Genomic DNA, 27,751 nt, shown 5'->3' with positions numbered 1-27,751 from the left:
GTACAGTGTTTTTTTTATATTTCTTGTTACTTTATTCATTTGATAAAGGAATATCGTTAGTTTTCAATCGTCCTTAAATGTATTAAACATTAAAGAAATGCTCGGAACATGACGAGATAAAAACTAAAAAGTGCAAGCACTGATCGTGCGAACGCGCGAATGAAATTCGTTGATTCGATTTCACCGTCAATACGTATAGTCGTCGTATTATATGCCTGAAAGAAAGTAAACCATTGAAAAGGACGATGTAAGAACGACGAAGAGAATTACCACCGCATCACTCCGCAATTTGAACATCGTCCGGAAAGTTTGTACCGCTGCTATTTCCGTTCAATCCGTAAATTGCGTTACGAAATGTAAAAAAATTTCTGCCTCATACCCGATACCCGATAAATAAGTAAAACCACGTAGAATTCGGCACCAAGCGCAGCGAATCGCACGGCAATCGAGTGCCGAGAGAGCTTTGCGGTTACTTATTGTTGGATCCGTCGGTGGTTCGTTTTTCTCCTCCGGCCGTTTCCCTGATTTTTAAAATATCTTCCCCCCCCCCCCCCTCCGGTGTTATCCTACCCTCGGGGTGTTCCCCTCGGGGTGTCAGGATTCTCGGGGCGAGCTAAGGGCAACTCTGTAACGCGATACCGAGCTGGATGTTGGATTTTCTCTCAGCTTCGTAGTGCACGTACGGGGTGTCCTCCGGTACCCCGTAAGATAAAGGGGACGTCGATGTGACAACCTCGGTCTATGCCGCGACACACATTCGCAGACTTTGGTCCTTCCCTCGCCGACGTATCCTGCACGTATGTATAACGTATTATACTTGTATAGTTGAAACTCGGTGTGCAAGGGGTGGCTGTGTCGCGTCTGCGCGCCGCCGCCGGGGGTGGACCTCGGTTGTGGTACCAGTCTTGACTCAGCCTCCTTCGCGGCAAAGTCTGTGATCATCCGTCGGCCGGATGCGTCTCGATCCTCGATCGCATTACGTGTAATATTTTTATCGGGATTAAAAACGGACGGACGTTCCGGCGATTCGTCGAGTGATTAAAAATAGCCGGGGTGGAAATAGGTAACGACGCAGGTTTCCTATCGACTCTGTGACTGATTCGTCATCGTCATGATCACCGTGGAGAGACCTCGGGATTATTTTAATTGTGATGGTTAACTTTTAACGCACTGATACGTGATACGAAGTTATGCGTTGACCCCGAGCGTGCGTTAAACGTTCGTTGATTGTGGACGAAAGGGGGAAACTTTTTTCGCTAACGATACGACGACGGTTGAATTGGATTCGCGGAGAGATGACGCTCGGTGTTTAATGCATCGAAATGACGTTGACGTGATTAAACGAGTGTTTGATAATTAAGTTTTTACTCATAAACTTTAAAGTAACCTTTCGTTGACGGGCGGAACAAAACAGTGAGTGTGCGCGCATAGGGGCGCTGATAATTAGCGTAAAGTGAAGTAAACTTTCAGTGTCGACTATCCAGGATACGTCGGTTATCGTCGGTTTCTTTTTTTATTTTTTTATTTTTTTATTTTTTAAAAGAAAAAGGTTTAACCTACAGGATAATCGCAATACGAGTGCAAACGCATTCGGCTCTCCCGACTGAGGTATTATATTTAAATTGATAAGTGTTGTTTAAACTGTATTGTGAAATTAGTGCGTGGGACAAGTTTGCATCGTGTGCTGTTTTCAACGTTGTTAAAATATCGAGTCAAGAACGCCTGGTATACTCTTTCCAGACTGTTAAATCATAAAAATTTCTTTCAGTTTCTTTGTTTTTTTTTTTTTACTTCGTTCTCTCAGTTTTTAATGGTGTTCTCTCTAACGAACAAACAGTTTTTTTTACCTTGACGAAAGACTGCGCGTAATAACGAACGAGACGGCGCTCCCCGCAGCGTCGTCTTAGAATTCATCGTAAAGTGTAATAATGGAAAAATTTTTATCTCAAGGATTCATTTAACTTTACGATATAATACAATTAATGGATTCGGGGATAAAAAAGAAGATCGGATTACCAGTACCGTATATGTATAAGAAGATTCGACAAAGTGTCGCGCCAATGCTTTTAACGTGAGACGAATTGATTTTTTTTTTTTTTTTTTTTTCCCCCAACAGTGCTTCGAGGGTGCAGTTTTAAAAGCATCGCCCGGGTGCGCTAAAGTGAAATGAGGATTGTACCGGCGATTGGATTGGCCCTGGGGCCAATCCATAGTTAATAAATATAAAAAAGAGATTTCGAAAGCCGAAGAGCTACAAAAGCTCGCTCGTTGAATATATATATTTATATACATATATATTCAACGACATCATTTTTTTTTTTTTTTAAACAATTTTCCTTCCTTTTTACTTTATCCTAAACTACAAAGTACACGCATAGTTTTATTCAACGAATTCAAAGTGAAAATGAGAGGCTCGTTGATCATTTTTTCACTTATAATTGCCGGTAAGTTGTCAATCGTTTTTAAACGTAAATTATTTTATATTCGTTTCAAACGGTTTACGCTTCGAGTTGTTCTGCATTAGGGATGAATGGAAGAAGCAGTTCACTTTGTGCATTTGAAATTAAAGTATCGTTGTTCTGAAACAACCCGAATAAAAAAATAAAATAATAATCAATTTCTCAGATATACCAGCTCGTATATATTTGATTTTTTATTACGTGTAACACAATGCGTAATAATTTATCAAATCGTAAATCAGACAGTTGAATTTCATACATATATGGGTTAAAAGGTCCGGCCTGGTGTACCGGAGACGACGATGATCGCGAGGACGACTTTGTACCCCTGGATCGCGGTCCTTACTTCGATGTCTTGGCATCGCACAACGTAACCGCACTAGTCGGACAAACCGCGGTCCTACATTGTCGCGTTAAAAATTTAGGCAATCGCACGGTAGGTATAACAATAATCCGAGGGAGGAAATATGAACTTTGACGAAGTTGGACGGTTTTTTCTTTTTTTTTCCCCTTTCTTTTTTCTCCTTCTTCTTTTCTCCGAGGGGAACACAACGATCGACAGAATGAATCTTTGGAGAAATCTCGGTGTTCAGTTACGTAAATGAAACAAATCGGTTTGACATTTTGGCAATCGAGTCGATTATACTGGGCTGTTTAAGATTTGATTGAGATACATTTTTTGTGATATTGCTTCGATCGTCTGGTGCGATTCCTCGTCGTTTAAAAATAAAAAAAATAAAAAATAAAAAAAAGCAGCCCTCCGCACCCGTTGCGAAATTAAAAAATTGTATCAATAATCAAATTTTTTCAATAATGTTTCGTCCTCCCTTTGCCAAGAGCCATTTTTCCCTCGTGTACAATTTTTTTCCGACGGAAATCGAAACTTGTCTTTGAAGGTAGAAAAATCTCTGAGAAATTTTCTCCTTTCATATTTTTATTACCATTACTATTATTATTATTATTATTATTATTATTACTATTGTTATTATCGTCATCATCATTATTATTATTACTATACGAGGTAGCGGCTTCGCGTATAAAGCATCGCACATATCGGACCACCCTCTCAACTCAGAATCGATGAACGAAAATTTAACCTGTAACAATGATTATGCCGTTGAATCAGTTCTGATTTATTTTCTCATTGTGTCGAACAAAGGAAAAAAAAAAAAAACCGAGTTTCTCCAAAAACTATTTACCGGCATACGCAACACAAGGTGCGGCTGAATCTAAATTTTATCCAATTTGCAAACTTAATTAACAAGTAGTGGATTCTCTTGACACGCCAACAACGAGACCAATGAGACTCACACCGCTGTTTCCTTTCCATTTCCCGCAAAGTTGACAGAAAGTATATGTATATTCGTCTCGTTGATAACGCGGGTCATAAGAAATAAAACAACGAAAGAAAAAAAAATAAGTAAATAAATAAATCATATATATATATATCTTTTTTTTTGTCGAGTCAATATTTAAATGAATAAATAAATTTCGATACTATACATCGAATGATAATCAAAATATTCATCTATTAGGTACTTACAAAGTTTGCTTTCATCTTTTTTTACGTTCATAAACAAGTATCGAAGTTCTTCGTTGCGTCGGTGTATAATATAAGCAGCAGGTATCATCACCGACGTTGAAATAAAAAGGCAAACCTTATCTGATAAGATTATTTTTTCCTTTTATCATAGTCAAAGGTGGGAAGAAATCAAAGTTTCACGCATAGAATCTAAGCTCGAAATTCGCGTTGACCGGTGTGATGAAGAGGTGAGAGGAAACATAAAGAAAAAATAAAAAAAAAGATAAAGATAAAGAAAAAAAGAAATGGTCCCATATCGCACGCTCTCCCGGTACAATTGCAGGTAAAAAATCTTGCCCTCTTTCTGTCCGTCCATTATTCGGCACCCTCGCAAAGAAGTCGCGGAGTGTTCTGCAATTCTGTATCGAGATTGGCTATTTGATATAAAAAAAAAAAAAAAAGAATCTCTTCGCATCAGCTCGTTGTCGCGCTGCGTCAGAAAATCAAAGTGGACGCGTTTAAAAACGGCGTTACACGGGGTGTCAGATACACTCGAGGCACTTGAAAAGCCCCGTATACTTCACCTATGTGGAAACACACGGCGAGCTATATACGGTGTTTTGGAAGCGGGTAAAACCGAATATCGTGCGACAACTGCACCGGACGTTGGTATGTATAGGTATAAAGCGCACTCCGCGTATGTCGGCTAACAATGGATTGGGAATTTGTCGGTAGGCGGAGAGGGGGAGAGAGAGATAAAGATATAGAGGGTGGAAAAGAGAGAGAGAGAGTGTGAGGGAGGGGGGGGGGAGGAGGGATGTCGGTACCGGACCGCGAGAATTCACCGATGGAGTATACGGTGGCGGTTGTTATATAACGTCGCTAATTCAGTTGTCAACCGCGTGTAATTTGGCAGTACCCACCTACGCGGTGTAATATAAGGGGCGGTTTTCAACCCCGCGGTAATATAAATTGTCAAGTTTAATCCTAGCATAGCCGCGAGTAGATCCTTTGTCCTCGAGACGTGGTCTAAACGGTTTCGACTACTTTTCTCGATCGTGTAAGGATGAAAAAAAAAAAAAAAAAAAAATAAAAAAACGGAAAAGCTCGCGCTCGAGCTTGCGCCACGGATTTTCGGTAATACGTGTATGCGAGCTTGGCAAATGCAGTTATTCGAAGCGAAATTTTCTTTCTCCCTTCTCCTCTATTTTCGTTATTGTTTTTTTATTATTATCATGTGTTCCTATCGCTCACCTTCTCGAGGAAGTCTGCCACCTGCAAGGGGTGGAAGAGATACTTTACGAAATAAAATTTTACGAGCCCTCGTTTATCCGTGTAACTTTACTGTACATAAGAGGCAACTTTTCGATACGTATCGTATTATGTTAATCGCATGCTCTCGGATCACACTTCGTTCATGATCGCGTCGCCTTTGAAACTCCTTCTATGAAATATCGCTGCTCGAGCTTCCCGTCGCGTATGTATACATTTTTATAGCTCCCAAGTCTCCGGCGAAATTTTCTTCTTCTTCTTCTTGTTCTTCTTCTTTTTCACCGTGACTTATTTTTTTTTCTTATTTCCTTTTTTTTTTTTTTCATTTTTCATTCTCTCTCTCTCTCTCACACAACAACGCCACGCGTGTAACACTTTTAATATCTTATAGAAAGAGTAGAGAAAGTTTGGGAGGACGAACGGTTCGTTTTTTCCTTTTTTTCTTCTTATTTTTCATACTTTGTAAAACTTTTTTCAACCGTCGTTACGAATCCCGTCAAATATCAAGTCCGAAGGCGACGGTTCGTGATTTTGACGCTCTGCATTGTGCGCGGCGTAACGCGGAAAACTTCGATGACAACAGGGTGCAAGAGGGGGGGTGATGAAAAAATAAAAAAACGAACCTGAGAATCTGAGAAAAAAAATAAAAAAACGATCCATCACTACCTAGATTGGATGACCACAGGTTGATATCGTGCGGATGTAAACCGCCCGGTGAAACTTTCGTCCTGAGTTTTAATTGTTTAATTAACCCTTCTTTAATTGCTTTCGGCGGTAGGCGAGCTCCAGCCCGATATAGAATTCGGTGGAATGTTGCGACGCGGTTCCGGGACTCTTGTACTATATTCAGTCCGTACCCACAGCTGCACCTTAGAAAAGTAAGTGGATAACGCGATATTCTCAAGAGTCCAGAGACTGCCGGCGCACATTCGTGCAGTCTTGAGTATTTCGCCTCTCGTTGCCTGGGGGGAATTAATTAAGAGACCTGAGAGGTTCGTTGAGGATGCGAAAAAGGAGACGACGACTCGACGTCGGATGATCTAATATCCCGTCGGCGTTACATTTTTCACGTCGCTTGTATATATATATATATATACGTATGTATATATATACATATGTATGTATATATTTCCTTACAACACCGTCAGATAAAGTAAGAATATTTACTACCCTCGGCTTCGCTCTGATACCGCGTTAACCGAGAGATCCGCCAATCTTATTCTATACCATAAATAATTCATTGTACCTACATATTTAGAGAGAGAATCGGGTTTGGTGGGTAAGGAAAAAAGGCGTCTCGTTTTCTCCACCCCCATATTCCTAATATATGTAACGGACAGAACGAGGGATGATAAGAAAGCCGTCTTTTCACCAAGGATTTGTTAACGCTGTGACAACACGGTAATGTCGTTGAAAATCAATGTTATCCCGGCGGAAATTTCAACGGAGTTACTCTTCCTCCTGATCCTTCCTTCATCCTCTGAGTCCCGACAGACTACGACGACCACGACGACGAACTCGGACCGCTGGTGCACGAGGAATACACTAATACAATATTGAACTTGGTTTCCGCACCGAATACGCAGGTGTCGTGGGTCCGTCACCGGGATATTCACCTCCTGACAGTCGGCCAGGATACCTACACGGCTGACGGAAGGTTCCAGGCGACGCATTTTCCCCAAACGGAGGACTGGACGCTACAAGTCAAGTTCCCGCAGCGTCGGGATTCTGGGACTTACGAGTGTCAGGTGTCGACGACACCGCCGATCGGTCACTCGATGCACCTATCAGTCGTCGGTTCGTTTTGTCGGATGTAATCGATCTCGTCTCATCCTCCGTCTCGTCGCTCTCCTGACTAACGATACGCCGAGGGTCCGTACGCCAAGGAATGGCCACTGAGAGAAACTTTTAGTTTCGGTTACCGCTCGGTCCTTGAGTATTTTCATTTTCTACCACGATCGAAAAATATAGCTCTGGGTAAAAAATGAAAATTAGTTTTATAGCTGTTACCGGAAACTCTGGTATCCGTTGCCATTCTTTCTCGTTACGATCACTCTTGCTATATTTTCTTGCAACTTTCCTCGTACCTCGTGTTTTCGTAATCCCAACAATATTCAAACGGTTTCTTTAACGATACCTGTTTTACTCAATTTTTCTAGTTACCGTAAGAAATAAAATTATTCTCAGTGGGGAGAGAAAATGACGTCTGCCATTTGGCTGGTGTCTCTCTGTCTCTCTCTCTCTCTCTCTTCCTCTCTCTGTTCCCTGGAAATAGACCTCGGCTGTAGCGAACGACGACATGTGTATGAGTGGCTACTCGGCATGGAATGCCCTCCAATTTTCCTTGGCATTTGTCTAACTTCCACCGAAGTATACGGTCGGATAGGGGAATACGGTGTGTTAAACTCCTTCGGAATTCGTTACTCTTTATAGTCGCTGACGGAAGTAATGAGGGCGGCTGTATTACGCTTGCCGTAAAAAAAAATTATGCCATCTCGTCTTTTATCGCGTGCGCAATGATGAGAGGAAAAATAGCGCGCGTGCGTGCGCTAAATAGATTCACGGTGCGGGACGCGAGAGTTTGAAACGAATTGGAAAGCTGCTGTTTTCAGTGACAATTTTTGGGGATTAGGAAATGTTTAACAGCAGGAAATATTCTTTCGGCTAGTCGCGTTGTTCTACCGTCTCGGTGAATCTAGTTATAAGAAATATCAGGGTAATCGAATCGCTGAAACGCGAGGTATTACGGATAATTTGGCAACTTATTGCGGATAGAGAACACAACGTTTTCATCGTAATCCAGTCTACGTCTTTACATAGTCAATGGGGAATTTAAGCGTTGTTTTGGGCCTGAGGGGATGGGTGGTGTTCTTGCTTGCAAGTTGCTGAGACGTTTCTGGTAGCTCGGAGTTTACTAATTTATTCTCCCGAAAGCTAAACTCGCGTTAAATTAAACGCTGAATCGCTACTACGCTGCTAATTTGAGTAATTAAGAGTCTTGTGACGTAGTCGTGAAGTGAAGACGGATCTACAAGAAATGATCGGAATGAATCACGGTACTGAAATTGTTCCGTGGAATTTCATACGGTGACGACGAATTTCTCAATATGAATTCCGTGGTCGAGTTAATCCCTTCGTACACGCATAAATCGGTACGTATAACACGGATACGTTGATTCTTCAAGTTGAGCACGATCTTAAAACAATGTTAAAAAGCTGTGAAGCGAATCACGTGAAACTCACTAAAAGCTGTACCTTTGTAACAGAGAAAAAATCTTGAATTTCAATAAATTTCAACCAAAAAAGCGCTAATCGTGATAATTACAGTTCAATTTGATTATTGGCTTATGTTTTTTTGGTGCTAAAACGTTCCATTTTAACGAACCATGACTAATCTTGTTTGATAAGTAATTTATCGAGGGTAATTTTTTTTTTATTACAAATTGTAAGTAACAAACTTGTGTTGATTTATCAAAAAGCGTCTCCATGTAGTCAATTGGAAATGAAGCGAGCCCTGATGTATTAAAATCGAACAAGTTGTACGATACTGGTACAAAAAGCGGAACAATTGTGCGAGCTATCGGACGCAATGATGGAAATTGAACAATCGCGTGTTTAATCTTTTCCACTTGGGCTTAACTTTTTGATTCTCACGGACATCTTGACTTTTTCACCCTGACTTTAATAATGCATCGTTGAATCGTGATTGCCGTCCTATTTCAACTCCGCCCAAAATACCTGCGTGGGTTTCTCAGAGGCTTGTGTATGAAATTTCCGCTCAGCGTGACGTCCGGGGTTTTAGGGGAGGGAAAATGGTTGTGAAATTTAGTTTTAAGGATTGCGAACCCCTTGCGAGTTTGAGATACTGTAAATTTGGCCTAGCGTGCAGGAGCGAAAGATCTGCAAGAAATAGACATTCACACCCTGTTAACTTGCGTTTTTCCTCTTCTGCAAATGACCGCTTTCCTTTGGGACAGCTGACGGAACGACTGACGGAACCGACCGCTGTTGAACGCGTGAAGTAAAACCGCAGTCGGTTTCTTTCCTCTTAATTTTCAGCTTCCACGTCGCTCGTGGTACCAAGTCGTTCGTTAGGGTATAAGACATGCGCTCGAGGAAAAGAAATTATTTTATAAGGAAAAAGACCGCCTTTTACTTTCACGATCAAATAAAATTAAAACGCTGAAGAGCTGTCTACTTGAGCGAAAATTTTTAATCACATTGAGACTGGAATATATTTTTGGCCAATATACGACGTTCCGTTGTTGAAACTTCGAGGTAAAAATTACCGGTTATTGAGGTGGTGAGAAAGAGAGAAAGACACAGAGAAGGAGAGAAATCGCGAGAAAAGTTTCGGCGCTTGTCGTTTGGTGTACTTGATATGTGTGTGTATATATATGTATATATATATACACATACCTGTTATACCTGAACTTTACAACGGATTTGAAATTATTCAATACACCCCGGTCGTAATGTAATCGAGAAAGTTTAAGAATCGTTGGTACTGCACGTCTTCGTTTTCTCGTTCCGTGTGTGAATGTATAAGGTCGGCACCAACGCTCAGCCAGAAAGCGTAGGAGATATCCCAGGGGTTATATATTCTGCCAATTCGTTCTACTTTGCTAGAATCTATACCGAGGCTGCAGTATACGTACGACTACTACGAACCATCCACCTTCCTTCTTCGGTTATATACCTTATACCCATAGAAAGTACGCTTCTCGTATACTTTGTTCGCAATTTTAGTACCAGGCAAACTTTGAGCAGCTCATCGGAGAAAACTTTGTACAAATAGACGGTCCCCTTCTACTCCTATTGTTGTTGCTGATACTGCTGATGTACGATAGTTTTGTGTGCGTTAGCATGAGCAAATAACGCGAAAGCGATACATTAACGTTAAGACAGTTGAGACCGTCTCTTCCTCTTCCATTTATTGCAGATCATGCGACGTATAAACTCCTTTTCTTCATCGCACAAAGCCCCTTTCTTCACATTATTCGTCCAGAGAGTTTTAATATCCTACACAAGTATTTCTTCGACCATAAGAGAGTTCGAGTCACTCCCTCGGAGACAAGTCGACACTCCTTCTCTTATATTGTAACATTTTGAAAAGCGAGATGAACTTCAGAACAAGGCTAGCCGGGAATGCCGAGAGACCTGACCGAGTTTGAGAGGTATTGAAAGAGGTATTGTCAGTATCCGAGAACAGACCACACTACAGTCCCTTACGTACACACACTCGATGCCCGCCCGAGAGGAGGAGTGAGTGTAGGTCGAGCATCAAGGCGGGTGATCCGATAAAACTTCCCCTGTTTCCCATCGCCGATAACTTTCTGTCATCCATACGTGTTCGGTAAATTGTCACGATCAGTGATGCTCAGTTTCGAGGTGAGGAACTGCCCGTTTTAATGCGAGAAACAAACCAGATGAAACGAACTGACCCGTCCCTTTTGTTCTCCACGCGCTTGTGTTATACCATGCAGCCAGAGTAGAGAGAGAGAGAGAGAGAGAGAGAGAGAGAGAGAGAGAGAGAGAGAGAGAGAGAGAGAGAGAGAGAGAGAGAGAGAGCAGAACCACGGGCGGAGCTTATAAATGTAATTTTATTGACCAAATGAAATAAGTAATAAACGTCGACTCGCTGAGTCGATAAAGGTACCTAGATTGGAACGGGACAATATCCATACAGTTTTCTCCTCGCCCATTGGGTTTCACACTCTGTCTTTCTCCCGCGAATACTCCAGCAGCGCATCTCTTTCTCTCGTTTCACCTCGCGGAGCTGGATTTCACAGTCGAACGTACATATATCGCTTTGTAACGCTTGCAATTTAATTTCGGTCCCAGCAAACACAGACACGCACACGCGGACATTCGCCGTGGCTGATTGGGAGAATGAACTTTTTACAATCGGAAATAAATCCGATGAATCCGAACACGGACATTCCGTATTGGGATTTGTTCTACAAAAACCGTTTCTGTTCCTCTTTCTTCCAAAAGAATTCGCTCAAAATTCATCCTGCAACGTATAATCAGCGATTATCGCATGCAGTTACCGGCAGTTACCGGCAGTTATCGACAGTTGCCGACTGTAGGTACAGCTCCTGGAATTAGTAAACTTGAATTGCATTTTTTTTCTTCGAGTTCAGATATTTCTTCGAAAGAAATCTCAATATATGTACGTATAGTGTATAATTTCCCCTCTTCTTCGCACTGCACTATAGGTATATATTCGAGAGTTAACTTTTCCGAAGATGCAGCCGTATGCTGCTGAGGCGCCTTTCAACTTTATATACTTAGTTCTGAATTGCACGAGTATAAGCTCGCTTCATCGATTCGACTATATCCGAGAATATCGGGACAGTTAGCACTGCGAACGGAAATCTGAGGGTCCGCCTCTCTCCTCCAGCTATTTGTAGAAGTTCGCTGACGTTACGTACATGCTATATATGCGCCGTGTAGGTTGTTTGCTAAACCGCCTCTATAAACACGTTGCCTGAATAGCAAGTTTGACTTTGGAATAAATCACTACCAGGAATGCGTACAGATATAGTTTGCCCCAGGTTGTTACCTTAGGTATTCAGAATCACCGAATTTTCTACGTTTTTAAAATATGAGAATTTCGGGAATTTTCGCACTCTGGGAAACGACATGTTTAGTATGCTGTCTTACATTGAGATTTTCAGGACTCTGGATCATGGTGCCTGTGACGTATAGTTCCATCTAATAAACCTCTCTTCATTCTGATAACGTTTGGTTGTATTGCCAGGTTTATTAGTGAAATTCAATAACAAAAGATACATCTGGCGTATTTGTCATTTTAGTTGTCCCGCTCTGATGAAGTTTGAATGATAGGATCTTGTACATAGATCCAAGCACGTGAACGGATCCATTATAATCCGAAGAAATAGTGTACTAAAATTAAATTCGGTGAAGGAATGACCATTAGATGAAACTATACATCAGAATCTTCATATTTTGGGCGAAAAAAACACCTGCAGAAGTTTCAGCTGAATCCATTATTCGGAGACCTGATAATTTTCATGTCAGTAGGCGTGACGAGGTTGAAGGGTGATGAGGTTTTAAGAAAATTTGATGGTGCGGGCCACCTTAAAATTGGGAAGTCTTAATCAGGAGAGCGAGTGAGATACACAGAGAGTGGGAGGAAGGGATGAGAGCCCGTTAATTAACCCTACGTCTGGTCTGTGTATTAAACATCGATTGGATCAGAGCCGGTGACGACAATTATCGGAGGCCCGGAAATGTACATAAACCGTGGGAGCACAATGAACCTCACCTGTGTGGTCAGACACAGCCCGGAGCCACCGCCAGTTATCTACTGGACGCACGAACACAAGGTTTGCATTCGAATTTCAAATTTACTAGGCGGCCACAATGTTGGTTGGCTAAGCCAAGGCCTCTGCAGTCCGGCGATAGATCAACAAACGCAAGACTCGTTGATGTCAAAGGACTACGAGGTACTCGGGCTCCCTGTAAACGCTGTGCTGATTTGATTTGATTCCCGCAACCCTTTGCCCCCTTCCTCATACTCGGGATTTTCTATCACCATTCAGACGTTCAGAGACCCTCCTTTGAACGGTATAAGGGATGCAATAAGTGACTCCTTTTTTCCTTCCATGATCATACCTCCACGAATTCACAGCTCGTGGTGTTTCATCCACTCCCTTATATCACGATCCGCAAAGATTTTCAAAACTGTAAACTATTTCACCCAGTGAGATGATAAGTAAGATTTGTGTCGTTTCAAGGCAAAGAGCAACTGCGAATTGTTTTTTTGTTTTCTTCTTCACACGCAAGTCTTTTGTTTGTTAAATTGTGCGTGTAACGTGCAAAAATCGCGATTAAATTGTTATCCAACACTTGCATTTTTTTTCAACTGTCTACAAATTTGTTTCACAGAGATCGTACGGTATCCCGTGTGTAGTTGAATAATAGAAACACGCTCGAATGAATACGGGCGTTGAAATTACTCTCAGCAATTTAGCACCGTGTTCTCGCCTGTAGTTCGTATTGTATTATAGATATAGTAACGAGTTTTGATATATAGATGTGAAATATCGTTCCCACGTATCCGCGTGTAATGGGTTTGACAAATTGAAAATTGGAATTTTTTAGCGCAGGAAATAATTGAGCGGCAGCAGTTTCTACACCGTTGTGTTAATAATTTGATGCTCACATTTGCTCAACATCGGCATTAAAACTCCGCGTGGTCTGGTTAAAAATTCTATCGATCGATCGGTCAATACTTAGTCGTAATTTTCGATAAATCTCGAGTATAACGGCAATTTGACGCGCAGCCATCATCCACGGCAAATGGAGTCTCCTGTAATACGCCACGCTTTGATTTACGAGCTCAAGTCAGGAAACACGTTAGATCGACGGATGTCCAATTATCGTTATCGGTCCAAAGATGGCTGACTAATGCGATGATGTGCTTTGAGCTGCGCGGACACACCCGGCGCAGAATCATCGATCACCTCTGTGAACCAGAAATAAGTGAAAAATTGAAATATAAGAAACCGGTTCAATTCACGATCAATACGACTCGGTAGGACCAGGTACACAAGGAACAATTTCCGCGATAAGAAAGCTGCAGGCGTCTCGACGCGGCGAACAGTTCGCGCGGGAAATTTGAACGCAGTCAAGTGTGCACGGGGCCAGATATCGGGTGGTCAACGTTGGTGCAGCTTCGTTTTCTTGGCGACCAGACTCTACGATGCGGAGATTAAACTCGCGAGCCAATCTCGGATCGCAGCCTGCGCCGTTTTTCTCGTTTCTGTTCGTCGCCCCGATAATATCGGACGTGTGATCTTGCGGGCCACGTCACGTCGCCTTCCCTTCCCTTCTCTTTCTTCCTTCAGCTTCACCCTTCCTGAATTAATCGGAATTTCTGACTTGCAGGAAATCAATTACGACAGTCCTCGTGGCGGGGTTTCCGTAATCACGGAGAAGGGAGAAATCACCACGTCCTACCTCCTCGTCCAGAGGGCCCAGCCTGCCGACAGCGGTCGCTACACGTGTCACCCCAGCAACGCGAACACCAAAACGGTTCTCGTCCATGTGCTCAATGGTAATTGTGTGTTACTATGAAATCAGTAATATTAAATTGAATTCTGCGTTAGTCTTAGTATTATCAAGGCAGCCATTGGCAGTGTGTGAGAAATCATTTAGGATTACCTCTGTTTTTTACACTTCGTCGATCATTGTTGGACTTTCAGAAGGGTCGTTATTCTCATTGCGTACGCAGAAGTCGTGGTTCTTTTGAAAGCATCTGCTCGACAATTGCAACTCGTCTAGTTTATATGCCAACTTCGGGAAAATGTTACTAGCATGGTAGGCAGAGCGACCGATGCGTAGTGGATCATTCTTAATGGGTTGACTGTCACTAGTCAACCGATCGATTCTAGGGAATTTTTTTTTGCCAGGAAAAGTTTGCTTGAGGCTGCGAGAATGGATGTCAGTGAATCAAAATTAAACAAGTTAGCTTCAAGAGAGCTTCTTGGTATATATTACACGAATTGCTGGAATTTTTTAAAGGTTTTTGAATTGTTTCATGTCGGAGGTTCAATTTTTATACACTTTTTTCTTCGATTCATTGTTGGCGAAAAAATCGCTTCAACTGTAAAAGTATGAACGTCTTTTAACGTCGACACCGGACTCAACAGCAAACTTCATCATTTCCCAAAGTTTGGTACGGTTTCCTTACTCAAGATTAAAAACAGTGTTAAACACAATTTTTATTTATTCAGTTTTTACTCCGACATCCTCTTGACTACAAGGCTTAATTTAATTCTTCAGTAACTACAATTTGATCGATTTTTTTATCAATCGCGGAGGGATCGCAGTCGTGTTTATCGTTGCTTTGAAACGACAGTGAGATGTTTTTATTTCTACAAAATTGAAGTTGGTAACGTTAACGTATCGGGACGTTTGAATAATAATGAATTTGAACATATTTTTTTCGTTCTACCCTGCAAAACAAAACTGAAATTTCACATAATAAAAATATGACCCTTACATCTCGTGGTAATTGACATTGCATTAAATAGTCCACGTGTAAACTAAACCGTGTATTATTTTGTAGTTTGTATACCAATTTCCACCGATGCAAATATACGCTGTGTGCAATTATTCCGCGTTATCAGAAATATATTCCTCATTCGAAATCGGCTCTCGATGTATGTATTTTACTATTTTCCTTTTTAAATTGGCTCGGATATTTGATTTGACGAAACATTTCGCCGCAGAGCAGTTTATTTGAAAACGTTGATGTTGACCAATCAGTAAAAAAGAAAAAAGAAAAAAAAATTCAATTTCACGTTGCCGTATGGTTTGTGTGAGCAAACATTTTTCTTCGGCAAAATGTTTAATACGCTTGCATAGTTATCGCCTGTTGACCGAATCGTGCTCGGTGGCATTAGGAAATTCTAACGCGACAACGCGAGTGTATTTCGTAATTTGTCCAGTTAGTTAAAAAACGTGCAACGTACGTGTATCCAAGTTTTGCAACCTTGCAGTTTAAGAGGCGAGTCCTTATGCTCCAGTTATTCCGTTAAGTATGTGCTTTTCTTTATTATCCAATTTGTTAGACTTTCACGTTCTGCTCAAACGCTGCGGGTTCATTCGAGTATTAAAATTGAATCTATGATACTCGCTTTCATAATTCTCGTCGAGAACGCGACCGCGTATTTCATTGACGATCGAAGAAAAATTCCGTACCTTATATACTCTCCGTAATAACGTTATACCGTGCAGCTATACTGTCTTTCATATTTATAACCAGCTGCAGTTACGGAACTTTATAACACGGGGATCATACGTGAATAGAGTGGGACTCGCTTCGCCGAGTATATTTTTCTACCCTTTACTTTTTCACAACCCTCTATTTTCATTCCCTACCCCGTTTTATGCGTTTCTTCGTCTTGTTCGCGGTAGCCTTGAAAAGCGGATCCTCTTTCCTCTCGCGTCGCGGGTTTCTTATCGTCACTCTTTGAGAAACCTATTCGCAATTGAAATGTCCGGAAATGTGTCGGTATATGTTGCAGAGAAGGAGAATAAAAATAAAAAATGAAACACCGTCTTTGTGGACATTCGTATACACAAGTTCCGGCCGGAAAGGAGCGGGGAAAAACGATGTACACATATTTTTTATCGCGAGGATATACTTTATACACACACACACAACGGTAACAACTCTAAGCTCTTGTGTCAGCGTGTCAGAATTAATAGTGAAAAATGTAGAAAAGGCGACGAAGAAAAATTACCGAGCGTCCCCGAATCAGCCGTGCATGTTTTTCTTTTTGAATTCGCGTTGATGAATACATTATCAATTCGCTCTTTGATACTTTAATTTTACAAACGATTCAAATCCAATCGACGACATGTTTTAGGATCTTGTCACACACCGTGATACACGCTGTTTTTGAAACGGAAGAAGAGAGGGAAAAAAAATTATAACAAGTTACAAGGTCGAAGTTTGTATCGTTAAGGTAACGTAGCGTCAAACGAAATTGCTATATTTCGCAACTTCAGAATTGCCAGAAATTCAGTAAGACGTCAGCCATAAAGGCTGGAATAAAGCAAAGCGTACTTTTAAACTAATTCTCAAGTTGCCAAATAACTGGGGTGGCCACTTGTCTGGAAAATCTGGGAAACCGGGAAATTTCAGGAAACATTGTTTCACGGTATGGGAACGTCTGGGAAATGTCAGAGAATTTTAGCAACTGCTCGCAGCTGTTCTTGAAGAGTACACGGAATATGGTGTTCAATTTGATCACTAAATTTTTCAACTGTTATTAACAACGTGTATAACTATTGGCAAGATCTTCTGTTTTTATTATTGAATTTCAACGAATTTCAATGTTTTTAAGAAGAATGTCTAATTTTTTCTATCGAAGTGCGATACGTCGGAGCAAGTATTAGAGAAAAGGTGTGTTTCACCGAAGCAATTGAGACGTCGATATCATTCGAAATCGTTTCGTAATCTCCGAAATCACCCTGAAATCAGTAATATTAAAATAAAATTCCGCATCAGTAATCGTCGAGAAAATCTCTTCGCAGTATTAAGAAATAATGCGTAATCTTAGAAATCATGCAAAACCACGTAATCAGAGTAAAATTTATTCGTCAATTAATCTCGTAACGAAATACGTAATCACGGTGTTAACTTGTGCTCCGTTGAAAGATCCTTTGACTCGTGAAAACAAAGTTAATTAATTGTAAGTTAGGAAATTTGCAAAACTTAACCGAACGGCGAGGTCGAGGTAGCTGTTTCAAAAAAACGTGTATCACAAACGTCACAAGCCTCGTTTTCCGAACAAACCCAATAACGGAAGCAGTTCTGTACCAATAAACACGTCTAGTCCAGACAATCAGACCTAGTTATAACTTGTAACAAAAGCGCGTTCGAACAGTGCAAGAAGCTGAATTATACGTACGGGTATTGTTAATCCAAGGAGTTTCTCATCCGGTACAAGTTATCGACTATACGCGTTACCCGCGATACGGGATGAAATAATGTTGCGTTTAATTTCTGGCGAACATACGGACCCTCAATCCCCGCAGCGTAGGAGAGTTTCCGGAATGCCGAAACGGGAACAGAACGGAACCCGGGTAACAACAATTACATTGACGTGGATAAAGGGGTTGAACACGTTACACGAGGCGGGCACAAACACAAATACTGACTTATACGAACGCGGGCGAATCGCTCTCCGACAGAGGTCGAGGCCTTATACGTGAGCATCTGGAAGCCCGGGTTAAGCCGGGCGCCGCTTGCGTGGAACAATGGTCTTATTAAATCGGGCACATATCCATAGGGCGAGGGATTAGCCCTGTTTGGATTGGCCCAAGCCCGTCGGACTTGATCCCCCATCGAAAAGGTGCCCTCGGTGCCCACCTTTCGCCCCGGGGTGAACCTGACGATGATCGAGGCATCCTTTCACCTTCGTCATCCTAATTAGCATCCTCGCAATTAATTCACCTTTTACTTCCAGGTGAATATCCGGCCGCGATGCAGCACGGCGGGCAGCTCAAACTCGCAAATCCACCCTTCGTCATATTCCTCGCATCTCTACTGGCGTTTTTAAACCTTCACTGATCGCCGTTGTAAAATTACACGTGCGTCGGTACATCGTATACACACAAACACACATATATACATATTATGATATTGTTGTGCACGCTGTTGGTAATCATTTGTCGATGATTTGATACGAACGTTGCGGTGTGTCGTGAAAATTTGGTAATATTAGCCTGATTCGCGTGTAAAAAACAATTTCAGAGGGTTCAAATTTTGTGTTCGGAATATGAATGATCTCGGTTTGTCGTTATACGTACTGCGAAAAGTCAATGTTTTGAACTCTTGATTGTCAATACCTTTTAGCGCGCAGTTTTTACGACGAATTTTTCCAATCTAACGATCGGGAAATAAAAAAATCAAAAATATATCGATATCAAAATTTTCTACCCAACAGCGTGTAATATTATTGCGATTATCATGATTATAATTGTTATTGTTTAAAATATTTAGACTACTTCGTTGTTTTTCAATCACGGTCGCTGTACTATCGTATATATATATATATATATATATATATATTTATCGTTGTTATCATGTGATCAATTTCAACTGGGATCTCCTTAAAAATCGTGTTTTTGTTCCTTCTCCGTACGGTGCGGTGAAGGGGGGTGGTGGTGGGGTTGTTTCGTTCTAAATCGTACCTACGACGCGTCGAATGACGTGCACTGAGAGAAATTTTTAGTTCCGGTTACCGCTCAGTCCTTGACTATTTTCATTTTTTACCAAAATCGAAAAATACAGTTCTAGGTAGAAGATGAAAATTAGTTTTATAGCTGTTACCGGAAACTCCAGTATCCGTTACTATTCTTTCTCATTACGATCACTCTTGCTATATTTTCTCGCAACCGTTGTGAAAATTTAACGCTCGTGCAACGATAAATTGACGTTAAAGCCTTGTTTAACTAAAAAAAGCGAGTAAACCTCAGAAACTGATTTTGCGTTGCGATAACCAAAAAAGGATCGACGATAGCGCAAAATGGTTAAGCGTACCTCGTTTATTCCTAATTCCAACAATATTCGAACGCTTTTTTCAACGATACCCGTTTTACTAAATTTTTCCAGTTATTGTAACAAATGAAATTTTTCTCAGTATGAACAACAATAGAAATACACCGTGCACAGGGTTTGTAATTCTGGTAAATTCTACGATTATCCGTTGCGAATAAATTCGTTGTTACAGTCTGCGACTCGAGATTCATGTAAGCCTGATTCCGAATGACGAAACACATACATATACGTGTATAACCTCGCGGGAAAACGTACGTATAAGATGCAGAGGTGAGTTTTTTTAAGGGAGTGATAAGGCGCCCCTGGAAGTCTCGATAAGACCGTGTGTTTTTTTTACCAAACCCGCGCCCCTCAACCCCTTATTCCCTCGATATCCCTGGGCACCGGTATAAACCCTCCACCCTCGTTCGACGCCCCTTTCTTCTCTCTTTCCGGCCGTCTTTATCTCCGGCCGCGCTACCGGCACCCTTGGCTCCGCAACGCTATCTTAGATCTTCTGCAAAGACGGGCCTACCTACCACCTGACGCGAGTAATATATCTCCTTAGGGGCGCGCCCCCCGGGTGTAAATGTTAATATATATGTATGTGCATGCCTCGGGCCTTGCGAGTGTTGGTCGAATTCTCCGCGTCGCTTGGTTGGCCCGCGGCTTTATACCTCTGCTTTGTATACGCGTATGTACATCCGGCTGGATTATATACCCTCAACTACACGGGGTGATCCGAGTTACGATGGAGGGGCTTTATCCCGTGCCAAATTTTAACCTATACGATTTTTCACCGACAAGATATTATCGTCATTATTATTGTCATTATTATTATCATTATTCATACTTTACAATTGCCACTCGTTCGTTTTTCCGCAGAATATCTGCAACTTTTCTTTTTACGTTGAAGCGTTTCGCTCTCTGTGATATCTCGTTTCGTTAGAGATTTAATAAACCGTATTATGTTGGATTAAATTTTACTCGATTCATTCGAAATGTATTTCCAAACAAATGTTCACGGTTCTTTGAACGATGTGGAAACCGTATGATATTCGTTACTATGAGTTGGTTGATTTCAAGTAGAACAATCGGAAGATCTACAAATCCGCGGATACTTTTTACAAATCTTAGCAGAATTTCTTTCCTTTCGATTATTATATACGTATACATATACGCTGTAGAAAGTCCGGATAATCTTTGGTAATACGACGGGAGAATCGGTTGAAATTTTGTTATTCAACTGCGGTGGGTGAAAATTGTATTGTTTTTTTTTCGCTTTGCAGGGGTTGAGGAAAGCGTATTTTCAAAACTTCTCAAATTTGTTGTGAACGAATAAAAATACGCGGGAACCCCAACCGCCGATCTGTACAGCGCTGTGCGTCAATGTGCGGTGGAAAAATTCCACTCTTTGTGATTAGAAAGTTCGCTCGACTGCGGGAGAGAAAGAGAGGAGATACAGAGAAAGAAATAACAGGATAAGAAAAGAGAGAAACAAAGAAAAGGAAAGGAGATTCCCAATAAGACGTGGATTCAGATTCCCCTCCGCATCCAGTATACCTACGCTTCCGTATACCTACGTAAGAATCTGAAAAGTATAAAGCTTTTCTCCACTCCCCGCATAATCCGCGACAGAGCTACGCTGCTCCTGTTGAAAGCAAGGGACCATTCACTTGGAAATCAAATCAGCGATTTCAATTCGTTAAATTTGATTCCCTGTGCACCGATTCATTTCCATTAATTTCCAATGACGACCCTTGGCGATTTCCAATGATTTCTGAATCGGATGGAATAACAGGACGTCACAACACATCGTTGGAGATCACTTAGAACGCTGTGAAATTATTGGAATGGAACTCGGTAAATTGCGAATGAACAAAATCAAATGACGAGATAGAAATCAATAGAAAACATTCGACATCGATGTTAACGATACGTTGAAACCGTTTGACTTTATAACCAGTTCAAGCCCTCAGCTCAGCAATTTCAATGATTTCCAACGCTTACTTGCGATTTCTTCAGCGCTGTCACGTGCTTTCAAGCGATTCGCAATCGATTTCCACCGATTTCGCACGCCTGAAACAATTCCTCCCGATTCGAAAAGACATTCAAGTAATTTGAGTTCCTCAGACTCGCAATCAGACTGTTCCAACAGTTAAAGTTATCACTTCCTCGAGCGAATAGCCCCTCGACCGAGAGTGACCGATAAAGTTCTCGGTCGTATCTTTGGCTCGGAATCTTTCGAGTATCTCGTATCGCCCTTCCGGAGGGGTGTTTTCGCCCTGTTATCTCAGAAATTTCATTGCACTCAGCCCTTCGAAATTAGAAGGACAGTCGGAGCGGGCCGCTCGTCGGCTCGTCAGCGTTTGTATAATCGGTGTGCGGAAAGCGCGTCGGTGTGCTTCGCCTCACGTGCTAACCCGACTTAAGGGTGGGGTAGCTTAAGCCGGTCTAACCAGGGGCCAGATAAGCACGAGGAAGGCAACCTTCGCACGCTATTCCGTATAGCTAATAGACCCATATACATAAATCCACATCTAAGTGCAGTTTAGCGTATAATGGCCGAAGGTACGATTTCTTCCCATTAATGCCCCCGCCGGAGTGGATGTTCCTGTACCGTTCCTTCTTCCTGTTCCCGCACTCACGGAGCAACGTGCCCACTTCCAGGGGCTGTAATCGTTAAAAATATTAGGCATGCTCTCAAGAGGGTCGCCGCTCCGGCTGACGATGGGTCAATCGGGAAAACAGCCAGACGCAACGACCTTTTCGGATAATTTTGATAAATTGACCGTGATGATCGACGGGCGAGGCTTGGGTTTAAGTGACAAAAAGTAACGGGGAATCTTATATATATATATAATATATATCACGCAATTTGTCATTTTCACGACATCTCAGAAAATCCTGGCGAATTGTTATTGTATTGCTATTATTACGTTATCAACGAAACGATCAATTTTTCCAACATTCGCGTCGGACGTATTTGGGGGAAAATGGGACTTAAATTGCAAACCTGACGTTGCGTTCAATGATCGAGAACAGACAACGAAGTTCATTTAAAATCTTTTCAATTCATCATTTATCGATTGTTACATCACGCATAGTGTATTCTCGTTTTCTGTTTGAAATCAATCAAAATTAAATTGTTGTTCGAATTAAGTTTTACGATACAAGAGACGAGAGCAAAAAACAAAAAAAAAAAACTTGTATTTATACAGTTAAGGAGATAAATATCTGTACCTTATACCTAAAACTGCAAATTGCAGGAAATGTACAAGAAGTTTAAGACCGACAAAGAAATAAAAACCCGTATAATATAATCAAACTGTAATGTAATAATTTGTAAATATTGAATATTTCGACATATACAAGGAACTAGGATAACGAATGAGAGGATAAATTATATTGTACAAGATTAAATTAAATATAATAAATGTGATTGTTATAACGGATGGCCGGAAAGCAATTGTTACGAAAGATTTTCCCAATCGATCCTGCAGTTTCTCCCGTTATATTCATTATTCAAATAATCCGTTCTACATTTGGCAATAATCTCGAGGATTAACAATGAAATGTTTCCGGCCGACCGATATACTACATTGTATTAACATTATTATGCAGATTGAATTCCTAACGACTGCATGATCCGTCGTCTGTTGAAATTTAACGCGAACGCGCTGCGATCCCAGAATGGCTGTTCGCCAGGGCGACCAATCGTCATAAATGTGTGACGTTAAAAATTTTGACAGTTGTCGGTGGCGGTTGTGCTCGATTCGCTAGAGTAAAAATTTTTGAGGTCAGAGACAGTTGGTCAACCTGGCAAACGGTAGCTCTCGGATCGCAACGCATGCGCGTTGAATTTTATCAGATGACGGACCATGCGGTGGTTAGGAATTCACTCGGTGTGATGTAATTTGAAAATCGGAATATAGAATAAGGGTATAATAAAAATACACATCCATATTATATTACATAGAGTTTAGCCGGATACATGTATATTACATTGTATATCGTACCTAAAATTTAATGGTATTTCGGTGTACACTGTACAATCGCACGATGTGTCCGCTGTTGCATCATGGGCCGGTGACGAGGAAACGGCACACATGCGACGTACGTATAACGAGGAGCAACGCAACGCGATGCGAAACGAGGCCAACAAGGGACAAGCGACAAGGGAGCAACTCAGAGAATAATTAATGGGTGATTATAAACGGTACGAGTTGACGGAATAAAGCTGTATTACGTACGTGTTAAAACTGATGAATTGCTTTATATTTTCTCTTCGTAAATAATTTATCACGCATCTGTACAGTTCACACTATCACGTCACATTCGCCTCGCGTTTCATCGTCAAACCTTCGCCAGTCCAAGGCAGTATTCACAAGATTCTTGTAATCGTATGGATAATTCCGATCTGGACGATCTAAGCTTTTCATGTGTGGAAAGTGGTATTTGTAATTTTACGAACAACGCAATTCTTGCTTGAGATTTATTTTTTAACGATCCTTTCATTTCTAGCTTATTTCAGCCAGACCGTTTCTTTGCCCGATTTATGTCGTGGTCATATCTCTTCCTTTCATCCATCCATGTCAAGCGATTTCAGGTGAAGAGAGTCCATCAGTCATTGTTCAACTCAGTGGAGCGATTCGAACAATTTACGTAATGATAATTTGCGTCACTTCTGACTTCACCTCGTCTAAATAAGCTACCTACGTTTATCCTAATCCTGCGGTAAACCAGAAATGAGTACCAGCTAACTGAGTAAGCTCAGGCAGCTTTTCCACGTAGTTCGCGGATATTCGTCAAGATTAATAAACGTTTGTGCCTTCGCTGAAGCAAGGAGCCCGGCAATTAACAACAAAAACACTCATTTAAACCTACAACTGAAATGATTTGTGGTGAACAAGTTTAGTCTGAATTTCGAAATTTACCGTTTAAAAGATTCTCAGCTTCTCACAGTGTTCTTGAGCTTCAAAGCCTGGCGAAGTGTGTTTATGAATGAACCTGTGTCATGTCTGGGATATCATCGTCGGATTGACAGACGAGCTTTCGAGTTCTAAGTAGCTACGGATGAGAGGGGGCGGAATGTTTTCTCAGCGTTCTCGAGTTTCGACACTGGTAAATTCGAATACACGCCGGGCGTACGGGGTTCAAGAAATTCTATACCAACATGAGCCCCAAAGCCTCGCTCTCTCGAATATCAATTCCTCGTTAATAACTGCGTCAAACATGCTTTGTCACGAGCAATCTTCACTCAAGATTAATTCCTGACAGCGTTTTAATCGCCCAAAAGTAATTAGGTCGTAAAATTTCAAACGCTTTCCAGAGCTTTCACTCAACGCCGGCTTTCACCCTTGTTCCGTACACACGTAACGCCTACCTTTTTTTCTTCACTACGGACTGCAAAAATCAAAGGTACAGTATTTCGGATAATGTCAAATTAGCCGCCATCATTCATTCATCGACGGTTGATTTCAGCACTGCCAATATATTCCGTATAACTTGCTCTTCGGGAGAACGCTTTCACGGTAGAGAAACACCCTCGGAGGTTCGAGAACATGCACCAAAGGATCTATCCATGTCTCGGCCAGACACCATGGAAATTTGGCTTTACTTGGCTGGGTGAAATTCGCGCAGCTCGCGAAGCATGGCACCGGAAGTCGAGGTGTGATTCCTGGGTGCGCTAGTTTCCACTCTTCGTTGAAATTGTCTTGAAAGTTTCCTTATACCGCATAGTAGACGGAAGCTGGTCTACCGAGGTATTCTACTGCGACGTCCGCTCGCCGTCTCCGTCTCTCCTCGTGCCCATCCAACACCTAATAATTCCTGATATTAGGTTTCCGCGGGTGGCATATTATATCACGTCTAATGACGCTGGCAACGGATCGACTCCACCGCGCCTCGAACTTCCTCTTGGAACATAATTCTCGGAGGATAGTTCTAACCCGTCTCCTCCGTTCACAAGTTCCACTTTTTCCACCTTGTAGAAATTTGCACACACGTCAAGTGCTTCGGTTCTACATCTTATTCCAGGACCAAGTATATAGAATTGATCAATGTACCGGCGTTAGATCGATGGAGCAGTTCCCTGCACTTATAAACCTTGCAAAAAAAAAAAAAAAATTATGTTAGTAGTGGTAGTATACGAAGTGGAGACTATCGTTCAAACTGTCAAATCCCGAGCAGTTATATTGGAGAATACTTCAATGCCATATCCAGCTGCTGCCTAAAACTTGCAAACTTTCACTGGGGATTTAATTTTTCACACACCTACCTGCAGGCGAGTATTACTCATCGGGCATAGACACGTAGAGGAGATTGATCCTATTACAAATTCACACCGCGGTGGAGATTTATCGAACGATCAATTCCAGGGATCAAACGGCAATTGAGTGATCGAAAATTGAAGATGATTCATCCCGGTCCTCGAACCCTTCTAAAATGTTGAGTACATGAGGGTTTCCTTTCCGGCCATTTTTCTCCCTCAAATTTTCACCACCGTCTCATCCACGAGCGAATCACGTAGCTGGTAAACCGGCGTCACGCAGTCGGGTTGCCCCGTAACAAGGTCGACTCGGTGCTGCAGGGTCAACTCTGGGGTGACTCTGCTTAACTTTGCACAACCCCCATTTAGGAATAAATGGGAGTAGAGTACTTGATACTACATGTGTACGTACAAGCCCAGACGAAGGTTGTATCCATTACCCGACGTAAACATTTAGATTATATGTATTCAGCTCTCCTAGGCAAAGTCACCGAGAGTAGGTAAGCCCTAGGCCAGGGGTGGGCAGCTGGCGCGGTTAGTGTCAGCCCCGAGTTCGTGACGTGGGTACACGGAAAAATGTAAAGTCGAATAATTCCCTGAATAAGGAATTTCAAATTTCTGGAAACAATCAACCGCACCTTTCTACTCGAACAAAAAAATAGAGGACCTTCTCTTGGCCAAGGTAACAAGCTTAATGGGCTTATCGAATTTTGAACTTGTCAACCCCTGCCCTAGACCTATGTACACACGGCTTACCTTTTAGCTCGGGGTTCAAGAGTGCGTTTATACTCTACTGCATATTAATTCTAATGGGCTTAAAGAGGCCAGGAGTGGGGGCTGGAAGACACGACCGACTTGACGCGGTGTGACGTTAGGTGACAGGGTTAATTCTCTCTCACGTTTAACTCAACCCGCGGACTAAGATCCTCGAGATTCCGAGGTTTCTGGTAACGATGATTATGCTGTAGACAACGGTATAATCATCAGTCGGGAGAGATGACAGCACCTCGATTCCAGTTACGGGTTTCTGCTGCTGTGCAGTGAGCATATTTCGGAATATCGGGAAAGTACAGATCCAATTGTGTTTATCCATGCCAGTGGAATGCGGAAAATCGCAAAATTTCGAGAGCTTCGAGCGGTGAGTTACCATTTCCCAATGTGCTTTCGCATGACTCGACCTGAATCCAGAAAACTCTTTGGACCAAGTGGACCCCGAGTACCGACTTCAGGATCTAAAGTGCGTCGTACCAAAATTCTATACCACAGTAAAGTTCTCCGCCCACCGAAAAGTCAGGATAAAATTTTCATGGTGTATGCTCATGAACGGTAATGAAGCTACATTGAAGCCGTGAATTAGAACCTCCTTACTCTTCATGCTGTTCATTTTCTGCGGGGATGTTGCTCTTCTCTCAGCTTCTTAGCCGCGAGGCTTTGGGATAAATAAACACCATTACATTGACGCGTTAAGGACCCCGGGACGCACGGTAAAGCCGGAAAACTGTTAAAATGGGGGTTCGGTGAATTCAACTTGGGAAAAAACAAGTACATAAGAAGAAAGAATATGTCGGTGCAATGATGGCTAGATCCGAGATATTTCCGCACGCACCTGATCCATCGACAATAGTGGCGTGCACCCGAACTACATCGATGTTCAGAAACCGATAAAAGCCGATGGAATACGTACAGTGGCTCAGAACACAATTGGAGCTCGAGTTGTTCACGTCTCGACTCTGTAACGCCAGGGGCTCTGAGTCGGCACGTTATCAAGCTATTAGCTGGGCCACCTCTTTGTTCCTTTCAATAAGTACTTTACTCCCTGACGAACGCAAACGCTGTTATCATATGGATCCCTTGCGATCCCCTCACTTCAGGTGCCGGTAAATACATTGAGTCTAATTATATTATCATTCTCATCAGCCGCACATCCCAAACGGGTGTCTTGAAATCTTTGCATGCGAAATTTCTGGCGGCAGACTGTAAAGGCCAAGAGCCAAGAGTGCTTAAACAATACCGTAGCGGCGAGGGATGATGGTAACCGCTACGATAATTCCTTTGTGTGGTCTTGAGGTCGGCGGGAGAGGTTGTTGTTTAGCATTTTTCGAAAGGTATTAAAGACAGTCTATATTTTGAAGAGCTTTCAC

General features: G+C 41.9%; 1 protein-coding gene across 2 annotated transcripts; it reads left to right on the top strand.

The window, feature by feature from the left end:
• Nucleotides 1-928: 928 nt before the first annotated feature.
• On the top strand, nucleotides 929-19,087 carry LOC124182606 (lachesin-like). Of its 2 annotated transcripts, XM_046570099.1 has the most exons (7): nucleotides 929-1,608; nucleotides 2,117-2,444; nucleotides 2,735-2,895; nucleotides 6,840-7,050; nucleotides 12,481-12,608; nucleotides 14,173-14,341; nucleotides 18,267-19,087. In XM_046570099.1, exons 2-7 carry the CDS (start codon nucleotides 2,405-2,407, stop codon nucleotides 18,368-18,370), a joined length of 813 nt encoding a protein of 270 aa, XP_046426055.1. In that variant the 5' UTR covers nucleotides 929-1,608; nucleotides 2,117-2,404; the 3' UTR covers nucleotides 18,371-19,087. The 2 variants fall into 2 exon arrangements, with proteins under 2 accessions (XP_046426055.1, XP_046426053.1); XM_046570097.1 differs by having other exon boundaries at nucleotides 929-2,444.
• The last annotated feature ends 8,664 nt before the right edge of the window (nucleotides 19,088-27,751 follow it).

The sequence above is a fragment of the Neodiprion fabricii genome, chromosome 5, assembly GCF_021155785.1.
Source record: "Neodiprion fabricii isolate iyNeoFabr1 chromosome 5, iyNeoFabr1.1, whole genome shotgun sequence".
Taxonomy (NCBI): domain Eukaryota; kingdom Metazoa; phylum Arthropoda; class Insecta; order Hymenoptera; family Diprionidae; genus Neodiprion; species Neodiprion fabricii.
Note: the sequence above shows the minus strand (reverse complement) of the source record. Positions and strands in the feature narration are given on the sequence as shown.

What these genes read in the sequence shown, in the direction of transcription:
- LOC124182606 (XM_046570099.1), top strand. Translation starts at nt 2,405, where the DNA reads ATGAGAGGCTCGTTGATCATTTTTTCACTTATAATTGCCG. An exon ending in ACTGGACGCACGAACACAAG is followed by an intron (nt 12,609 to 14,172) that starts GTTTGCATTCGA and finishes TCTGACTTGCAG; the next exon opens with GAAATCAATTACGACAGTCC. An exon ending in TCTCGTCCATGTGCTCAATG is followed by an intron (nt 14,342 to 18,266) that starts GTAATTGTGTGT and finishes TTTTACTTCCAG; the next exon opens with GTGAATATCCGGCCGCGATG.